A 16,629-nucleotide genomic window follows, 5' to 3' on the forward strand; every position below is an offset into this window, starting at 1 on the left:
GCCGCCGGGGAGCAGCCCACAGGTCAGCAGCCCTCCCTGGAGGAGGGGGGCCCTGAGCGGGGGAGCGCCCCCACTGTGGGCGTTTTGTGGACCCAGCACAATCGAGATGAGTGGCATAACATCTGACTTTGCCTGCTACTAAAACACCGGGGAGTAACCCCAGAAAAGCTGGTTCACAAAGAAATCAAAACTGGCTCATAAAGGGCCCCCACGCAAACTCACCCATTTCAGAAAGCAACCTAAAATCACCAGAAGGAAAGGTGTACAGTGCTTTGGTGAAAAGAGACTCCCCTGATAGGCTCTGAGTACATCTCAGTGAGGGGTGAGACCTCTCCAGGGACTGGGACATTGGCAGCAGCCATTGTTGTGGCCTGGTGTGGGCGTGCTGACACAGACGCCATTGGAGTTCTCCCTGGGGCCTGCTAGCCGAGAGTCTGCCCCACCCACTAGAGCACGGATTTAATCCAGCTCAGCCAGGGCAGGCTGCCCACCCTAGGGACTGGCCCAACTCAACAACAAGCCCTCAGGCAACTTGTGGGCCTGCATAGATTGGTGAGTGGATTCTCTGCAGCCTGGTGACTGAGCCCACTTCAGTGGGGCAGGGCGTGCCCAAGGAGCAGGTGCAGAGTGTGGGGTGGTGGTGGAGTGTGTGGGACTCCCACCGTGGAGAGACTGGGTCCACTTCAGGAGGTCGGGGTATGCACACAGGGCAGGACTGTGTTGACTGTGTGTGTGGACCTGTGGGTGGCGGGGCTTGTCAGCTGCAGAAGATTTGTGCTTCTCAAAGACCCACATAGGGGGTTTGCCCCACATTCCAAAGCCCGAAACAATTGGGTGCTCCCGTGCCTGAGGCCAGCCCCACCCAGTTGCAATCCTCAGAGAGCTGACAAGAGACCTAAAGGCTGGAGGCTTATAGCAATCTGGAGGCCTACTCACTTAAAAGAAATACTGGTATTAGAACTTGAAGCCAACTGTGCTGGGGCTCCCCAAACCCAATAAAGAGACTGAAGGGCCCACAAAAACTACAAGCAGCTGAGCATTACAACAGCTGGCGAGGAGCATAACGCAGCCTCCCTGGGCACCTACAGGGAGAGCAAACATGCCACAACAGAAGGACATACATAGCTCACATAGGGGTCACTCCTGGAACATGAGAACTGAGGGAAGCACGCTGCAGGCCTCCTAAGGCATCACTTATATAAGGTCACCTATCCAAGAGCAGAAGACGCAGCTGACCTACCTAATACATAGACACGAGCACAGGGACAGAAGCAAAATGAGGAGGCAAAGGAATACATTCCAAGTAAGGGAACAGGACAAAACCCCAGAAAAGGAAGTAAGTGAAACAGAAATGAGCAACCTACCCGACAGAGAGTTCAAACAAAGAGTGTTAAGGATGCTAACTGATCTGGGGAGATGAATAGATGAACTCAGTGAGAATATCAACAAAGAAATGGAAGATATAAAAAAGAACCAATCAGAAATGAACAATACAATACTGGAAATGAAAAATTCACTAGAGGGACTCAAAAGCAGAGTAGAGGATACAGAAGAACGGATCTGTGAGCTGGACAAAAGACTAGAAGAAATCACCCAAGCTGAACAGGTGAAAGAAAAAAGAATTAAAAAGAGTGAGAACCGTCTAAGGGATCTCTGGGACAACATAAAGTGCACTAACTTCAGTGTTATAGGTGTCCCAGAAGGAGAAGAGCAAGACAAAGGGGCAGAGAATCTAGTTGAAGAAATAATAGATGAAAACTTCCCTAACCTAAGGAAGGAAACAGGCATCCAGGTACAAGAAGCACAGAGAGCACCAAACAAGATAAACCCAAAGAGGCCCACACCAAGACACATTATAATCAAAATGTCCAGAATTAAAGATAAAGAGAGAATCCTAAAAGCCGCAAGAGAAAGAAAAGTTACATAAAAAGGAAACCCCATAAGGCTATCAGCTGACTTCTCAGTAGAAACCTTACAGGCTAGAAGAGAGTGGCATGATATATTTAAAGTGCTAAAGGAAAAAACTTACAACCAAGAATACTTTACCCGGCAAGGTAACCATTCAAAATGGAAGGAGAGGTAAAAAGTTTCCCAGACAAGCAAAAATTAAAGGAGTTTGTCACCAAGAAACCAGTACTACAAGAAATGTTAAAGGGACTGATTTAAGCGGAAAAGAGAAGACCACAAATAGGAAAAATTATCTATTTCCATGATAAGAGAGTAATGGATACAAATGCACAAAAAAGAGGTTAGATATGATATCAAAAACATAAAATAAAGGAGGAAGGGAGTTAAAGAGTAGAGCTTCCAGATGGAGGTCAAACTAAAGAGACCATCAATTCTGTATAGAAAAAGAAAGGAACAGAGAAGGACTACTAAAACACTGAGAAAAAAAAAATTAAAAAATGGCAGTAAGTACATACTTATCAATAGCTACTTTAAACGTCAATGGACTAAATGCTCCAATTAAAAGGCATAGGTTGGCTGATTGGATAAAAAAACAAGACCCATATATATGCTGCATACAAGAGACACACTTCAGACCTAAAGACACACAAACTGAAAGTGAAGGGATGGAAAAAGATACTACATGCAAATGGCAGTGAAAAGAAAGCTGGGGTAGCAATACTCATATCAGACAAAATCGACTTTAAAACTAAAACTGTAAAAATAGACAAAGAAGGGCATTACATAAGGATCAAGGGAACAATCCAACAAAAGGAGATATCACTTGTAAATATCTACACACCCAACGAAGGAGCACCTAAATATATAAAGCAATTATTAACAGACATAAAAAGAGAAATAGACAGTAACACAATAATAATAGGGGACTTTAACACTCCACTTATACCAATGGATAGATCATCCAAACAGAAGATTAATAAGGAAACATTGGCCTTAAATGACACACTAGAACAGATGGACCTAGTAGACATGTACAGAACATTCCATCCAAAAGCCAAAGAACACACTTTCTTTTCAAATGCACATGGAACATTCTCCAGGACTGATCACATATTAAGCCACAAAACAAAATAAATTTAAGAAGATTGAAATAATACAAAGCATCTTTTCTGACCACAAAGGTATGAAACTAGAAATCAACTATAGGAAGAAAATCAGAAAAGCCACAAATTCGTGGAGATTAAACAAAATGCTACTGAACAACGATTGGGTCAATGAAGAAATCAAAGGAGAAATAAAAAAATATCTGGAGACAAATGAAAATGAAAATACGACATGCCAAAATTTATGGGATACAGCAAAAGCGGTTCTAAGCAGGAAGTGTATATATATATATATATATATATATATGTACAAGAAAAATCTCAAATAAACAATCTAACAATGTACCTAACAAGTGCATTCTAAGAAGGAACTGGAAAAAGAAGAACAAACAAAGCCCAAAATCAGTAGAAGAAGGGAAATAATAAAAATCAGAGCATAAATAAATGAAATATAGACTAAAAAAACAATAGAAAAAATTAATAAAATCAAGAGCTGCTTCTTTGAAAAGATAAACAAATTGATAAACCTTTAGCTAGACTCACCAAGAAAAAAAGAGAGAAGGCTCAAATAAGTAAAATCAGAAATGAAAGAGGAGAAATTACAACAGACACCTCAGAAATACAAAAGATTATAAGAGAATATTATGAAAAGCTATATGTCAACAAATTCGACAATCTGGAAGAAATGGATAAATTCTTAGAATCATACGACCTTCCAAAACTGGATCAAGAAGAAATAGAGAATTTGAATAGACCATTCACCAGTAAGGAGATCGAAACAGTAATCACAAACCTCCCCAAAAATAAAAGTCCAGGACCAGATGGCTTCCCTAGTGAATTCTACCAAACATTCAAAGAAGACTTAATACCTATCCTTCTCAAACTCTTCCAAAAAATTGAGAAGGGGGGGAAGCTCCCTAACTCATTCTACGAAGCCGACATTACCCTAATACCAAAACCAGACAAGGACAACACAAAAAAAGAAAATTACAGGCGAATATCACTGATGAACATCAATGCAAAAATCCTCAACAAAATACTAGCAAATCACATACAACAATACATTAAAAAGATTATACACCATGATCAAGTGGGATTTATTCCAGGTATGCAGGGATGGTTCAACATTCGCAAATCAATCAACGTGATACACCACATCAATAAAGTGAAGAATAAAAATCACATGATCATCTCAATAGACGCAGAGAAAGCATTTGACAAGATACAGCATCCATTTATGATAAAAACTTTGAATAAAATGGGTATAGAAGGAAAGTACCTCAATATTAAAGGCCGTATATGACAAACCCACAGCTAATATCATCCTCAATGGTGAAAAACTGAAAGCTATCCCTCTAAGAACAGGAACCAGACAAGGATGCCCACTCGCACCACTCCTATTTAACATAATCCTGGAAGTCCTAGCCAGAGCAATCAGGAAAGAAAAAGAAATAAAAGGGATCCAAATTGGAAAGGAAGAAGTGAAACTGTCACTATTTGTAGATGACATGATTTTATATATAGAAAACCCTAAAGAATCCATCAAAAAACTTTTACAAGTAATAAATGAATATGGTAAAGTCTCAGGATACAAAATCAACATACAAAAATCAGTTGCATTTCTATACACTAACAACGAAGTAGCAGAAAGAGAAATTAAGAATACAATCCCATTTACAATTGCAACAAAAAGAATAAAATACCTAGGAATAAACTTAACCAAAGACGTGAAAGATCTGTACACCGAAAACTATAAAACATTGCTGAAAGAAATTGAAGAAGACACAAAGAAATGGAAAGATATTCCGGGCTCTTGGATTGGAAGAATTAACATAGTTAAGATGTCCGTACTTCCTAAAGCAATCTATAGATTCAATGCAATCCCTATCAAAGTTCCAACAACATTTTTCACAGAAATAGAACAAAGAATCCTAAAATTTATATGGAACAACAAAAAACCCCACATAGCTAAAGGAATCCTGAGAAAAAAGAACAAAGCTGGAGGTATCACACTCCCTGATTTCAAAATATGCTACAAAGCTATAGTAACCAAAACAGCATGGTACTTGCAGAAAAACAGACACACAGATCAATGGAATAGAATTGAAAGCCCAGAAATAAACCCACACATCTATGGACAGCTAATCTTTGACAAAGGAGTCAAGAACAGACAATGGAGAAAAGAAAGTCTCTTCAACAAATGGTGTTGGGAAAACTGGACAGCCACATGCAAAAAAATGAAAGTAGACCATTACCTTACGCCTTTCACAAAAATTAACTCCAAATGGATTAAAGACTTGAATGTAAGACCTGAAACTATGAAACTTCTAGAAGAAAACATAGGCAGTACACTCTTCGACATCGGTCTTAGCAACATATTTTCAAGTACCATGTCTGACCAGGCAAGAGAAACAATAGAAAAAATAAACAAATGGGACTACATCAAACTAAAAAACTTCTGCACAGCAAAAGAAACCATCAACAAAACAAAAAGACAACCTAACAATTGGGAGAAGATATTTGCAAACCATACATCTGATAAGGGGTTAATCTCCAAAATACATAAAGAACTCATGCATCTCAACAACAAAAACTAACCCAATTAAAAAATGGGCAAAAGACCTGAACAGACATTTCTCCAAAGAAGATATACAGATGGCCAACAGGCACATGAAAAGATGTTCAAAATCATTAACTATCAGGGAAATGCAAATCAAAACTACAATGAGATATCACCTCACGCCCGTCAGAATGGCTATAATTATCAAGACAGGAAACAACATGTGTTGGAGAGGATGTGGAGAGAAGGGAACTCTCATACACTGCTGGTGGGAGTGCAGACTGGTGCAGCAACTATGGAAAACAGTATGGAGATTCCTGAAAAAATTAAGGATGAAACTACCTTACGATCCAGCTATTCCACTGCTGGGTATTCATCCAAAGGACTTGAAAACACCAATGCATAAAGATACATGCACCCCTGTGTTCATGGCAGCATTATTCACAATAGCCAAGACTTGGAAGCAACCTAAGTGCCCATCAAGGGACGAATGGATAAAGAAGATGTGGTATACATACACAATGGAATACTACTTAGCCATAAGAAACGATGAAATCCTGCCATTTGTGACAACATGGATGGACATTGAGGGTATCATGCAAAGTGAAATAAGTCAGAGGGAGAAGGTCAAATACCATATGATCTCCCTCATTCAGTAGTAAATAATAACAACAACAAACAAACACATAGAGACAGAGATTGGATTGGTGGTTACCAGAGGGGAAGGGGGAGGGAGGAGGGCAAAAGGGATAATTCGGCACATGTGTGTGGTGATGGGTTGTAATTAGTATTTGGGTGGTGAACATGATGTAATCTACACAGAAATAGGAGTATAATGATGTACACCTGAAATTTATAGAATGTTATAAACCAATGTTACCCCAATAAACAAAAAAATTAAAAAAAATAAAAGCTGGCTCAGAGGGCTCTATATCCATAAACCCTCATAACAGTCAAATACAAGGGACATATGCTTTCCTCCCTTCTTCCCCCATCACAACTCTCTACCACCCCTATTGCATCCACACAATTTTTAGTAAAAGCTTTAACATGGTGAATTTGCAGTCTGAATCTACTGGACAGTGAAAATGCGCAATTCCATCGCTAAACAACATAGTGGTGTGGTGGTGCTTAGTGAATGCAAAGTGCTCGTGAGGGAGACAGCCAATCACTTTATCAGCAAATGCCAAAAGTTTAAAAACACAGAAGGACAGGGAAATTAAGGTGCCATGGAAACAATAAAATAAAACCAAATTTATTTAAAGCTACCAATAATTAGGTGTTTTTAGCTGGTAATAATTTCCAAAGAAAAGCAGGAGATGGCTCATTACTTGCCTTGGAAACAATGCTCTTAAGATTTGGACAAAACTTAGAAGATAAGGAAAGAAATTCGCTATAATCCCCAGGGGAGGATTCGGATAACACACCTTTCTATTTTTAACTTGGATGTCCTAATAAAATGGCCTCTGATACTCCCATCTCTTCCATGTAAACTCTTCCACAGGAGCCCTGTCTCTTGTCTCATTGCTGATAATTTATTAATAAGCCACCACATAAAAAATGCTCCTTAATAAAACAGGCATTGTGGACTGCTTAATGTAGTTAATTTAAGCAGGGCAACTAAGATTCATGTGGATGGCCATATGAGATTAGGGGAGAGATTAGCATCACTGAACAATCACTGAAGAATGCAGCTGAATATTCTGTTCTTCACAGAGCTGGGTTCAGATGAACATTTTCAAACACCTATCCTGAATTTGCTGCAATATTGCAGACAAGAGGCTTCTAGAAGGCAAAATTAAAGTAGTCTTAGATGGAATCTAGAAAGAGTTCCTGTTCCCTTATCTCTGTCTCCATTCTTCACACCTTCACCCACCTACACCCCCTACCACATTTTGATGCAGGTCCAGGGGCTGAAGTATGGCTGGCTAATTTGTTGGGAATTTTTTTTAAAAAAACTTCATTTCCTCCATGGGAAAAAATACAAACAGTCACACAAAGTGATACACACACACACACACACACACACACACACACTTGCCAGAGTTCATTACACTAGTTAGAGGCAGAACAACATTGGACTGCTATTTTTTGATTAAATACGCACTCAGAACCAGTAAGATTTATAGTCCTTTTCAAGCAGAAAATATCACAATAATTGGTTATTACCCAGAAAAAACAGAAATATTCTGCTCTTTAGAGTGGATGTTGCAAAATGTTTCAGACCCACGGAAATTATATGAATATTTTTCATACACCACATCCATACTTGGCAAATCCAGCTCATGCTCTGCCTACTGCTTTCCTATTTTCTGTGTCCTTAGAAGGACAAGGACAAAGCATTGGTCTGAGGCAAATACTTATCTTTTGTCTGCTTGGCCTTAATTCTAATTACAATTTAACATTAACAAGCAAAATCATCTGGTATAATGCACAACGTAAGCAAATAATACATTTTGCTAAAAGTATGGCTAAACAACAAATCAGAGCTTAACAAAGCTGACTCATTTCTGGGGGGTTCTATATTCAATCTAATTTGCATAGTTGGTATTCAGCAACTACATTCTTTTCTTTCCCAAATTCAATAATGTTGCCAACTGGCAGCTATGCAACAGCTAAAGATTATATGCCTAATACTCTGGTTTTCCCTTTCTCTATGTAATGAATTCAAATGTTAAACCAATAATCTTCTACTAAGAAGAAAATATATAAATGTCAACTTGAATAATTGGTTGGTAGTTGAGTGAATCAGCTGGACTTGTGTTTTCCTATGCTGCGGTATAATTTCCTTGAGAAGAAGTAACGAAGACTAAAGAAGGGGCTATAAACTAAATTAATTCAGAAACTGGAAGCCAAGGGGAGGCTCAGGCTAGAGTTCATCCACAATGAGACTCTCTTGTAGGAATCATCCCCATGGTCCAAGCTTACCTTCTCCTATCACGGTGTCTTCTTTTCCAGTCTCTACTTGTGATCCTTGGTGCTTGGATGAGACGTGACTCTTATTCTTTTGAGCATTACTCTGGGATTCAGAAATCTCTTCACTTTTTATTTCTGTTTTAATGAAAAAAAGAAGTGTTTTTTGTTTTTTAAGAATAAAATTGCATTTTTATTTGTAAATGGGCCCTAAGTGTTAACATGTTTCCCCTTTACTCTTCCACAAAATGATTGTGATATACACGCAATAGAATGCATATAATATATTCAGAACTTGAAGAATAACAAAAGAAAATCCCATATACTGACCACCAAATTTAAAGCATAAAACTGTACTGTCCAATATGGTAGCCACCATATAGGGCTATCGAACACTTGTAACGTGACTAGTTCGAATTGAGATGTGCTATAAGTATAAAATACACACCTGATTTTGGAAAAATTAAAATATCTAATATTGTAGTCTAATGTTTTTATATTCATTACATGTCAAAATAAATTTTGGTGTATTAGGTCAAGTGGCTACTAGAAAATTACGTGATGTGCCTCACGTTTGTGGTTCATGTTATATTTCAGTGAAACAGAGCTGGTATAGAATGTTACTGATATTTTTTTTTTTAATATTTTATTTTGAAATAATTACAGATACGCAGGAAGCTGCAAAGAAATGTACAAGGAGGACTCATGCACTTTCACCCAGCTTCCTCCACTGTTAATAACTTGTATAACTATAATATGATATCAAAACCAAGAGATTGATGTTGGTACAATCCACAGAGCTCATGCAGATGTGTGCTTTTGATGGAAGACTTTATATCTTCAGTCTACTGTTGACTGAAGAGATGCTTTACCTTCTATTCACTTATTTATTAAATACGTTAATCAAAAATATATTTACATTCTCACACCAGGCACTTTTCTAGGCAGTGTAAAGACGATGAGTAAGAAAGACCTGGTCCCCGCCCTCAGAGAGCTTTTATTCCAGTTTGGATGGCAGAGGATAAACAAATAAATTTGTAATATAATGGCAGATAATGCTATGCCATGACATATGATGATTTTCTCAAGGAAAACACTTTCGTGAATGAGGTTTGAGCTGAACTAGTTGATTTTTTCGTGGAACACCATTTTACGTTAAAAGTCCTTGAAACAATGATTGAAAGATAAATTATGGTTATCATACTTGGATATTTGGCAGATTTTTTTAAATTGAATGAAGTAAGCCTTCTTTGAATGAACTTCAAAGAAACAACTGACAGTACTTGTTGCCAATGATAAAATCCAAGCTTTCATGGGAAAACTTAGAATTTTGGAAAACTTGTATTAACTATTATGAGCTTCACAGATTTCTAATTCGGGAAGATCCATGTTGATATTAACAAATGTTATTTTTTAAATTGTAGAATGAAATACATCAACATTGAGAAGATATGAATAACTCAGTGAAACAATATTTTCCAAATGGCCAAAGTGTAAGTTTTCAAAATCATTCATGGATAAAAGCTCGATTCAAGGTATAGAATAAACTAGTGGATTTTCATATAACAGAATACGAAAAGTACATTGAGATGTATCTTTAAGTAACTACCTCTTGTCCAGTTTGGGTGCACTAACAAAGAGGAATATCCACAACTGTCTGTAAAGGCTATTAAAATACTCTTCCCTTTTCTACTATGTATCTGTGTGAGGCTGGATTTTCTTCACATACTTCAGTCACAACAATACATTGCAACACATAGAATGTAGAAGCTGTTAGGAAAATCCAGCTGACTTCTCTTAAGGCAGACATTAAAGAGGTTTGGAAAATGACATTCTTTTCACGATATATTTTTTGAAAACATATTTTTTAAGTAAAAAATATGTTAATTATGTTAGCACATAATACATGTATTATTGTTATTTTAAAATTAACTAATAAGTAAATTTTACATTTTCTCTTTTAACTTCTAGTTTGGAAATACTGATAGATACAACAAACATTGGCAGAAGCTCTTCGGGGTTTTCAATAATTATTGAAAGTGTAGCGAGGTCCTGAGAAGAAAATTTGTGAACTGAGACATAAACCATATAGCTGCATCAGAGAATCATCTTCTGTGAAGAAGATGAGGAACAATATATTTTTCTGATTCAAAAGGAATGAATACTAATTTTAGAAGTTTGAAAAATACAGAAAGATATAATACGAATTACTCATACAGAACTGACCACTGTAAATTTTTTCATAAAGTTCCTTCTGATTTCTTTACAATTTTAGTTTTTTGTGTTTTCTTTTTTTTAAAGAAAGTTAGGAGTCTGTGTGCAGTCAGGAAAATGTGGGAATTTAATACAGAGAAATGTGTTCACAGATATTGAAAGGTTTAAAGAGCAAAAAGAGGACACTGAGGGAACTGATATAGCAGTAACTGCAGGAAGAAGCTTCCTCTTGAGGTGGGGGAACAAAAGGGAAGAGATGGGGTGAGCAGAGCTTACTGGGAGGTCCCTCCATGCTAGTGGGCTTAGCTACAAAATGGAGGGTGAGAATTAAATCACCTACTTCACAGAATCACATGAGATTAAAAATTATGGAAAGTCTTTGCTTTTAAACCAGAAAGCACTATACACACACACACACACAGATAAAACTTCAGATTTTAAAACAAAATCCTGTGGTTCAACCAATCACAGACAACACCCAGGACGAGATCCCATTCATCTTGAGAAAGACAAGGAAGCCTAGAGTTTCCTTGTAGTTTGTCCAGTGAAATCACCAGGACAGGCATAGAGGTAGAGATATCAGGCTGAAGCTGGGTTCAAAATAAAGCGTGCATCTAGTGGGGCTGCCTGTCCCCAGCATCTCTCAGAAATCTAAGCTTCTAGTAGTGGCATCATGCTTCTTCCTCTTTCCTTCCTTTATTTTGACTTTCTTTCTTGGCCTCTCCTCATTTTCCCTCTTTTATACTCACTCTTGCTGATCACTTTGGTCTTTTTAGTATCCCCTAGTATCTCAAAGTGTTTCTTTCACTCATTTGACAGTCTGGGGAGTGTGGTGTGGGTGTAGTAAGGAATTTGCCAGAGCCTGATCTGCTCCTCTCTCCTCCACTCAAAGAATAGAGTGGAAAGACCGAAAGAAGCCTCTTTCACAGAATATTTTCTCCTCAGTGATTCTAGCCAAAAAAAAAAAAGATACTTCTGGGAAAATATTCAAGGATATACTTAATTTCTACACTCCTAGAGAAAAAAATACCAAGCACTCTCTTCTGGAAGAAAAGAGGACATTTCTCCCTGATTCTTGAACTCACTTCTTGGAGGGTCACCTGGGCAGTGGAGCACAGTGTTTCAGAGAGTGGGATCTGAAGCCGAGCTGCCCAGTTTCTTCTTGGTTGTGAGACCTTGGGCAAGTTACTTAGCCTTTCTATGTCTCATACTCCACCTCCGTAACACAGACATAGTATTTAGTACCTACTTCATAGGGTTGTTGTGAGGAGGAAATAAATTTATGTATCTAAAGTACTTAGAACCTGGTCCATAGTGACTATTCAATGAATATGAGCTTTCATTATGATTGCTATTATTATTTAAGATTAGGCAATCCTTGTCTCTTCTGTATGAATTGAACAATTTGGCTCCATGTGGTTTAGTATGTTGCAGAGGTTCACAAACATTTATCTTTGGGGGAAGAAAAAGAATCATTAATGTATTGTACATGATGGCATTTTTTCCCAATATTTTCATTCCAAAAAAATATATATACATACTTCTGCTTTTGCTTTTCTTAAACCAACAGCACACCAGACAGCACAGAGCCAACCATGAGACCACTGAGCACGTGGAAGCAGCCAGGATGATTGTCGACCTCTCTGACATAGTCACAGGTAAGATGGCAAAGGGCCTGGACCGAGCCGTGAAATTGGCCCCTGTGAAAAAAAGAAAGTCTCAATAATAACATATTACTAAGATACTATTATAATGAAAATATTGTGGAAAAGGTATGCCTACAGCAGTACCTGGCACTTAGTAGGTTCAATAAATATTTATTAAATTAAATGATTAAACAAACCAACCAATAATAAATCCAAGATTTGGATTTCTGAAGAACTACAAGAATGCAATTCCAACATTAACATACAATTGTTCTTTGCAATTTTGTCCATTACTGATGGGGAATTCTTCCAATTCTCCCCTTTTATTCTCAGACTTACCTTTTTATTCTCAGACTTACCTTCTCCACCAATGCAAAATTTCAGTTTCACCCTATGTTCCTCTGATTAGAACAAAAATGCTCTTAGCTCCAAAATGTCTGCAACTACTTGCTCTGACTTATCTATGCTATTTAAAATATGGCATGTAACACACCAAACAGGGGCTCAGGGACTCCTACTACAGAGCCAAGAGAATTTCTAACGTCCATGAGAATTTCGTTATCTAGAAAACTGGGAGCAAAGCAGTGGCTGATAGACAGAGCCATCCTAGCTATGGAAGACGGGGCAAAATGGGCGACTTCCTTTTCAGAGAGCATCTTTCTAAGAATTCATCTCAAACTCCTCCCCCCTCCTTTTTTTTTTGTGAGGAAGATCAGCCCTGAACTAACATCACTGCCAATCCTCCTCTTTTTGCTGAGGAAGACTGGCCTCGGGCTAACATGCATGCCTATCTTCCTCCACTTTATATGGGACACCGCCACAGCATGGCCTGACAAGCGGTGCATCGGTGTGCGCCCAGGATGCGAACCAGGGCTGCCAGCAGCGGAGCGAGCGCACTTAACTGCTTGCCATGGGGCCAGCCCCACAAACTCTTCCTCTTTTAGTAGACTAAAATTTGGTTCTCACTCCATTGTTATTTTTGAAACAAAGCATAAAAGAATCTAAAAAAACACTTGCCTAGACACACAAAAATCTGTACATAAATGTTTATAGCACTTCTATTCATAATCACCCAAACCTGGAAACAACCCAAAGGTTCTTCAACAGGGGAAGGAATAAACCAACTGTGGTTTATCCATACAAAGGAATACTACTCGGCCAAAAAGAAAAAGAAGGAAAGAAGGAAAGAAGGAAGGGAGGGAGGGAAAGAAAGAGAGAAAGGAAGAGAGAGAGAGAAAAGGAAAGAAGGAAAGGTGGGAGTGAGGGAGGGAAAGAAGGAAAGAAGAAAGAAAGGAAGAAACTCTTAATCTATAATGACTGAGGTGAACATCAAAGGCATTATGCTTAGTGAGAGAAGCCCATCTCTAAAGGGTACATACATAATGTATGATCCCATTTAAATGACCTTCTACAAAAGACAAAACTATACAGATGGAGAACAGATCAGAGTTATTAGTGGTAGTGGCAGAGGAGAATGTGAGGACAGAGGAATAACATAAGGGAGATTTTTTTGGAAAAGTTCTGTGTCCTGACTCTGGTGGTGATTACATGAATCCATACATGTATTTGAATTCATAAAAAGAGATACCATTAAAGATCAATTTTACCGTATATTATTTTTTAATAAATTTTTTTTTAATTTACCCATAATTTTGGAGATGATAAATATGTTCATTATCCAAATTGTGAGGATGCTTTCATGGAAGTGTACATTCATATGAACTTATCAAATGGCATGCTTTAGACATGTGTAGTTTATCATATGTCAATTATACTTCAATACAAAAACTAAAAATTAAAAAAATACTTCCCTATGAATTTTAGTTAGTTATAGCCAGCATTTTTGAGTAGCTCATTCAAAACAAACAAATGCCAAACTCTGTTTTCATCTGAATACCTCAGGCAAAAACAGAGTTTTTATTTTCTCTACTGGAGGAAACACCATGTTTTTCTTTACTGTGCTTTCTTTGGGCTGAACCTGACAATTTGATTGGAAGTCACAGTCAGGTCTTCAGTCTCTTGACTCCTGGCTGACTCAGTCCCAAATCTCCCATAATAAGATTAGCTAGAATGGTTCTCCTGTGTATACATCTTATACTTGAGCCACGTTTGGCTTGTTTGTTATCAATGAGTTGCTTTTTATGGGCATCTTAATAAGCTAAATCTAGCCCAGAGATGGGGGAATGGGTTTTACTAGGGATTCACAGAAGTAAAAATAAAATTCTTCAATCTTTTATCCATTTTCCAATAATTGCTCAGTGATTGCTTACTATATTAAGTGGATAAGTTACTGTTCTCATGCTTCAGATATTTACAAGCCAGTAAATGAAATAAGATACACATACAAATGTTGGTGATACAAATCAGAATGTGACACACCACCTGAATAATGCAAATCAATTGCGTTGGAAGGTTATTTTCCATTCATATGATCAGTAAAAGCGTTCGAGAAGAGGGAATATCTAAGCAGGGCTTTGAAGGTCGAGCAAATAAAGACTGAAAGGAGAAAAGAATAGCTGATGTTTAGGAAATTAATGCTGGGAAATACTTGGAATTGATTGAAAGCATTTTGAGACAAATTTTGGTGGGCATTAGATGTTAGCCAAAAGGCCCTTGACTATATTCTGAAGGCAATAAAGTGTCATAGAAGGGAAAATTCTGAGCTGAGAAGTGGCATGTGCCATGTGAGATATAGAAGATCAGGCCACAGAAGTGTTTAGAACACAAATAATGACAGAGAGGCTGAAGTCAGGGAGGGCAGTTTACAAGCCTGGAGCAGTAATCTGGGTCTAAAAAAGAGACGACCAGCTTTCAAATAGTTTTAACAGCAGAACACTTGTTAAAAATGTAATCTTAGACATAATCTCAATATACTCACGTACTCATAAACAATATGAATATTATTTATTTGTGCTTATGATGTGCCAGGTTTTTCTATACCCTGAGGATATAACGCTGAACTAAGTAGAAGTCTTCTTGTCCCTTTGGGAACTTAGGTTCTAATGGGAGACAGAGCACAGAGGCAACAGACAAACAAGCAGATACACAGATACTCTGATGCCAGGTAGTGCTAAGTTCCATGAAGGAGACTAAAGAGAGGCTGGAAGACAGAGAATAACTGGAGGTGGGAGCAGCGTTGGGGATGGTGTTGTAGACTGACTGATCCAGACAAGGCCTCTCAGAGGTGACATTTGAGAAGAAACCTGAGTGAACTAATGACTGAACCATGTGAATTTCCGCAGGAAGAGTATTCCAAGTGTAGAAATGGCAACTACAATAGAGCTTCTCTGGATTAGGTGGCAGGAGCATGCCTGGCTCCCTCAATCTCTTCCCAGCCCAGCAGCCCCTGAGAAGCCCCTAAGCATGTCGTGGGGCCCAGAAATGGTTGGAGAAACCAGAGCCTAGACCCCAATAATGATAGTGAATGTGGAAAGGCTGCATGGGCAGCAGTAGTACAAACTTATAGAAACCCTTCCCTCTTGACAGTGTCTCAGGAAGTTCAGAAATGGATAAATGGGTTGGATTAGTGAACATATCAGAAAGACTTATGAGGATTCCATACCCACTTGGTCAGACCTATTTAACTTCCCGGTTCCTCAATTCTTTATTTCTAAAACAGCATAGCAATTATAGTCAACAATGCTGTATTATAAATTTAAAAGTTGTTAGGAGACTAGACCTTAATTGTCCTCACCACAAAATGGAAATGATAATTATGTGACGTGATCGAGGTGTTAGTTAATGCTACAGGGGCAATCATATTGTGTCAAATCAACATGTTGCACACCTCAGACTTAACAATGTTATGTCAATTATATCTCGAGAAATAAATATATGTAAAGAATCTATATACATAAAGGAAATGAAATATCTTTATAAGTCTGTGATTTATCTATGGAGCTGAAGAAATGTATGTCTTTGTATACAGTGATTAATGAAAAATTGATTAAAGTGACATATATTTCCATAAAAAGATAAAGATATGGAAAACATTAGAAACTTTGGAAAGACAGATTGCCAATTTCCATGATCTAAAAGCAGGAATCACATCTGCCAATATCTGCCATTTTTGGGCATTAATAAATTCTGTCCTTTTTCTTCATTTTTAAGAAAAATAAATAAATAATATAGACAAAAAAATAATGAAATAAAATAGGAATAATGATGTATTCCTCTCTCTAAGATAGCTGTTCCTCACTCTAAGGGAGAAGAGTGAAAATACTGAAAATGATTGCAAGTTCTCTGCTTGATTTGTGGATGAATGAAATAGTAACAGTATGAACCA

The 16,629-nt window shown here is 37.8% G+C and overlaps 1 protein-coding gene across 2 annotated transcripts in view; it reads right to left on the bottom strand.

Moving 5' to 3' along the window:
- Nucleotides 1-16,629, bottom strand: part of PKHD1 (PKHD1 ciliary IPT domain containing fibrocystin/polyductin) — a 431,042-nt gene that overhangs the window by 9,959 nt on the left and 404,454 nt on the right. For both annotated transcript variants that reach the window (XM_014782549.2, XM_087438704.1), the window contains 2 exons: nucleotides 12,240-12,398; nucleotides 8,500-8,622 (listed from right to left, as the gene is read on the bottom strand). In XM_014782549.2, the coding sequence (XP_014638035.2) occupies nucleotides 8,500-8,622; nucleotides 12,240-12,398 (282 nt within the window). The remainder of the gene's footprint in view (nucleotides 1-8,499; nucleotides 8,623-12,239; nucleotides 12,399-16,629) is intronic.

This window comes from Ceratotherium simum, chromosome 13 (genome assembly GCF_057802395.1).
Source record: "Ceratotherium simum simum isolate JZ-2026a chromosome 13, ASM5780239v1, whole genome shotgun sequence".
Taxonomy (NCBI): domain Eukaryota; kingdom Metazoa; phylum Chordata; class Mammalia; order Perissodactyla; family Rhinocerotidae; genus Ceratotherium; species Ceratotherium simum.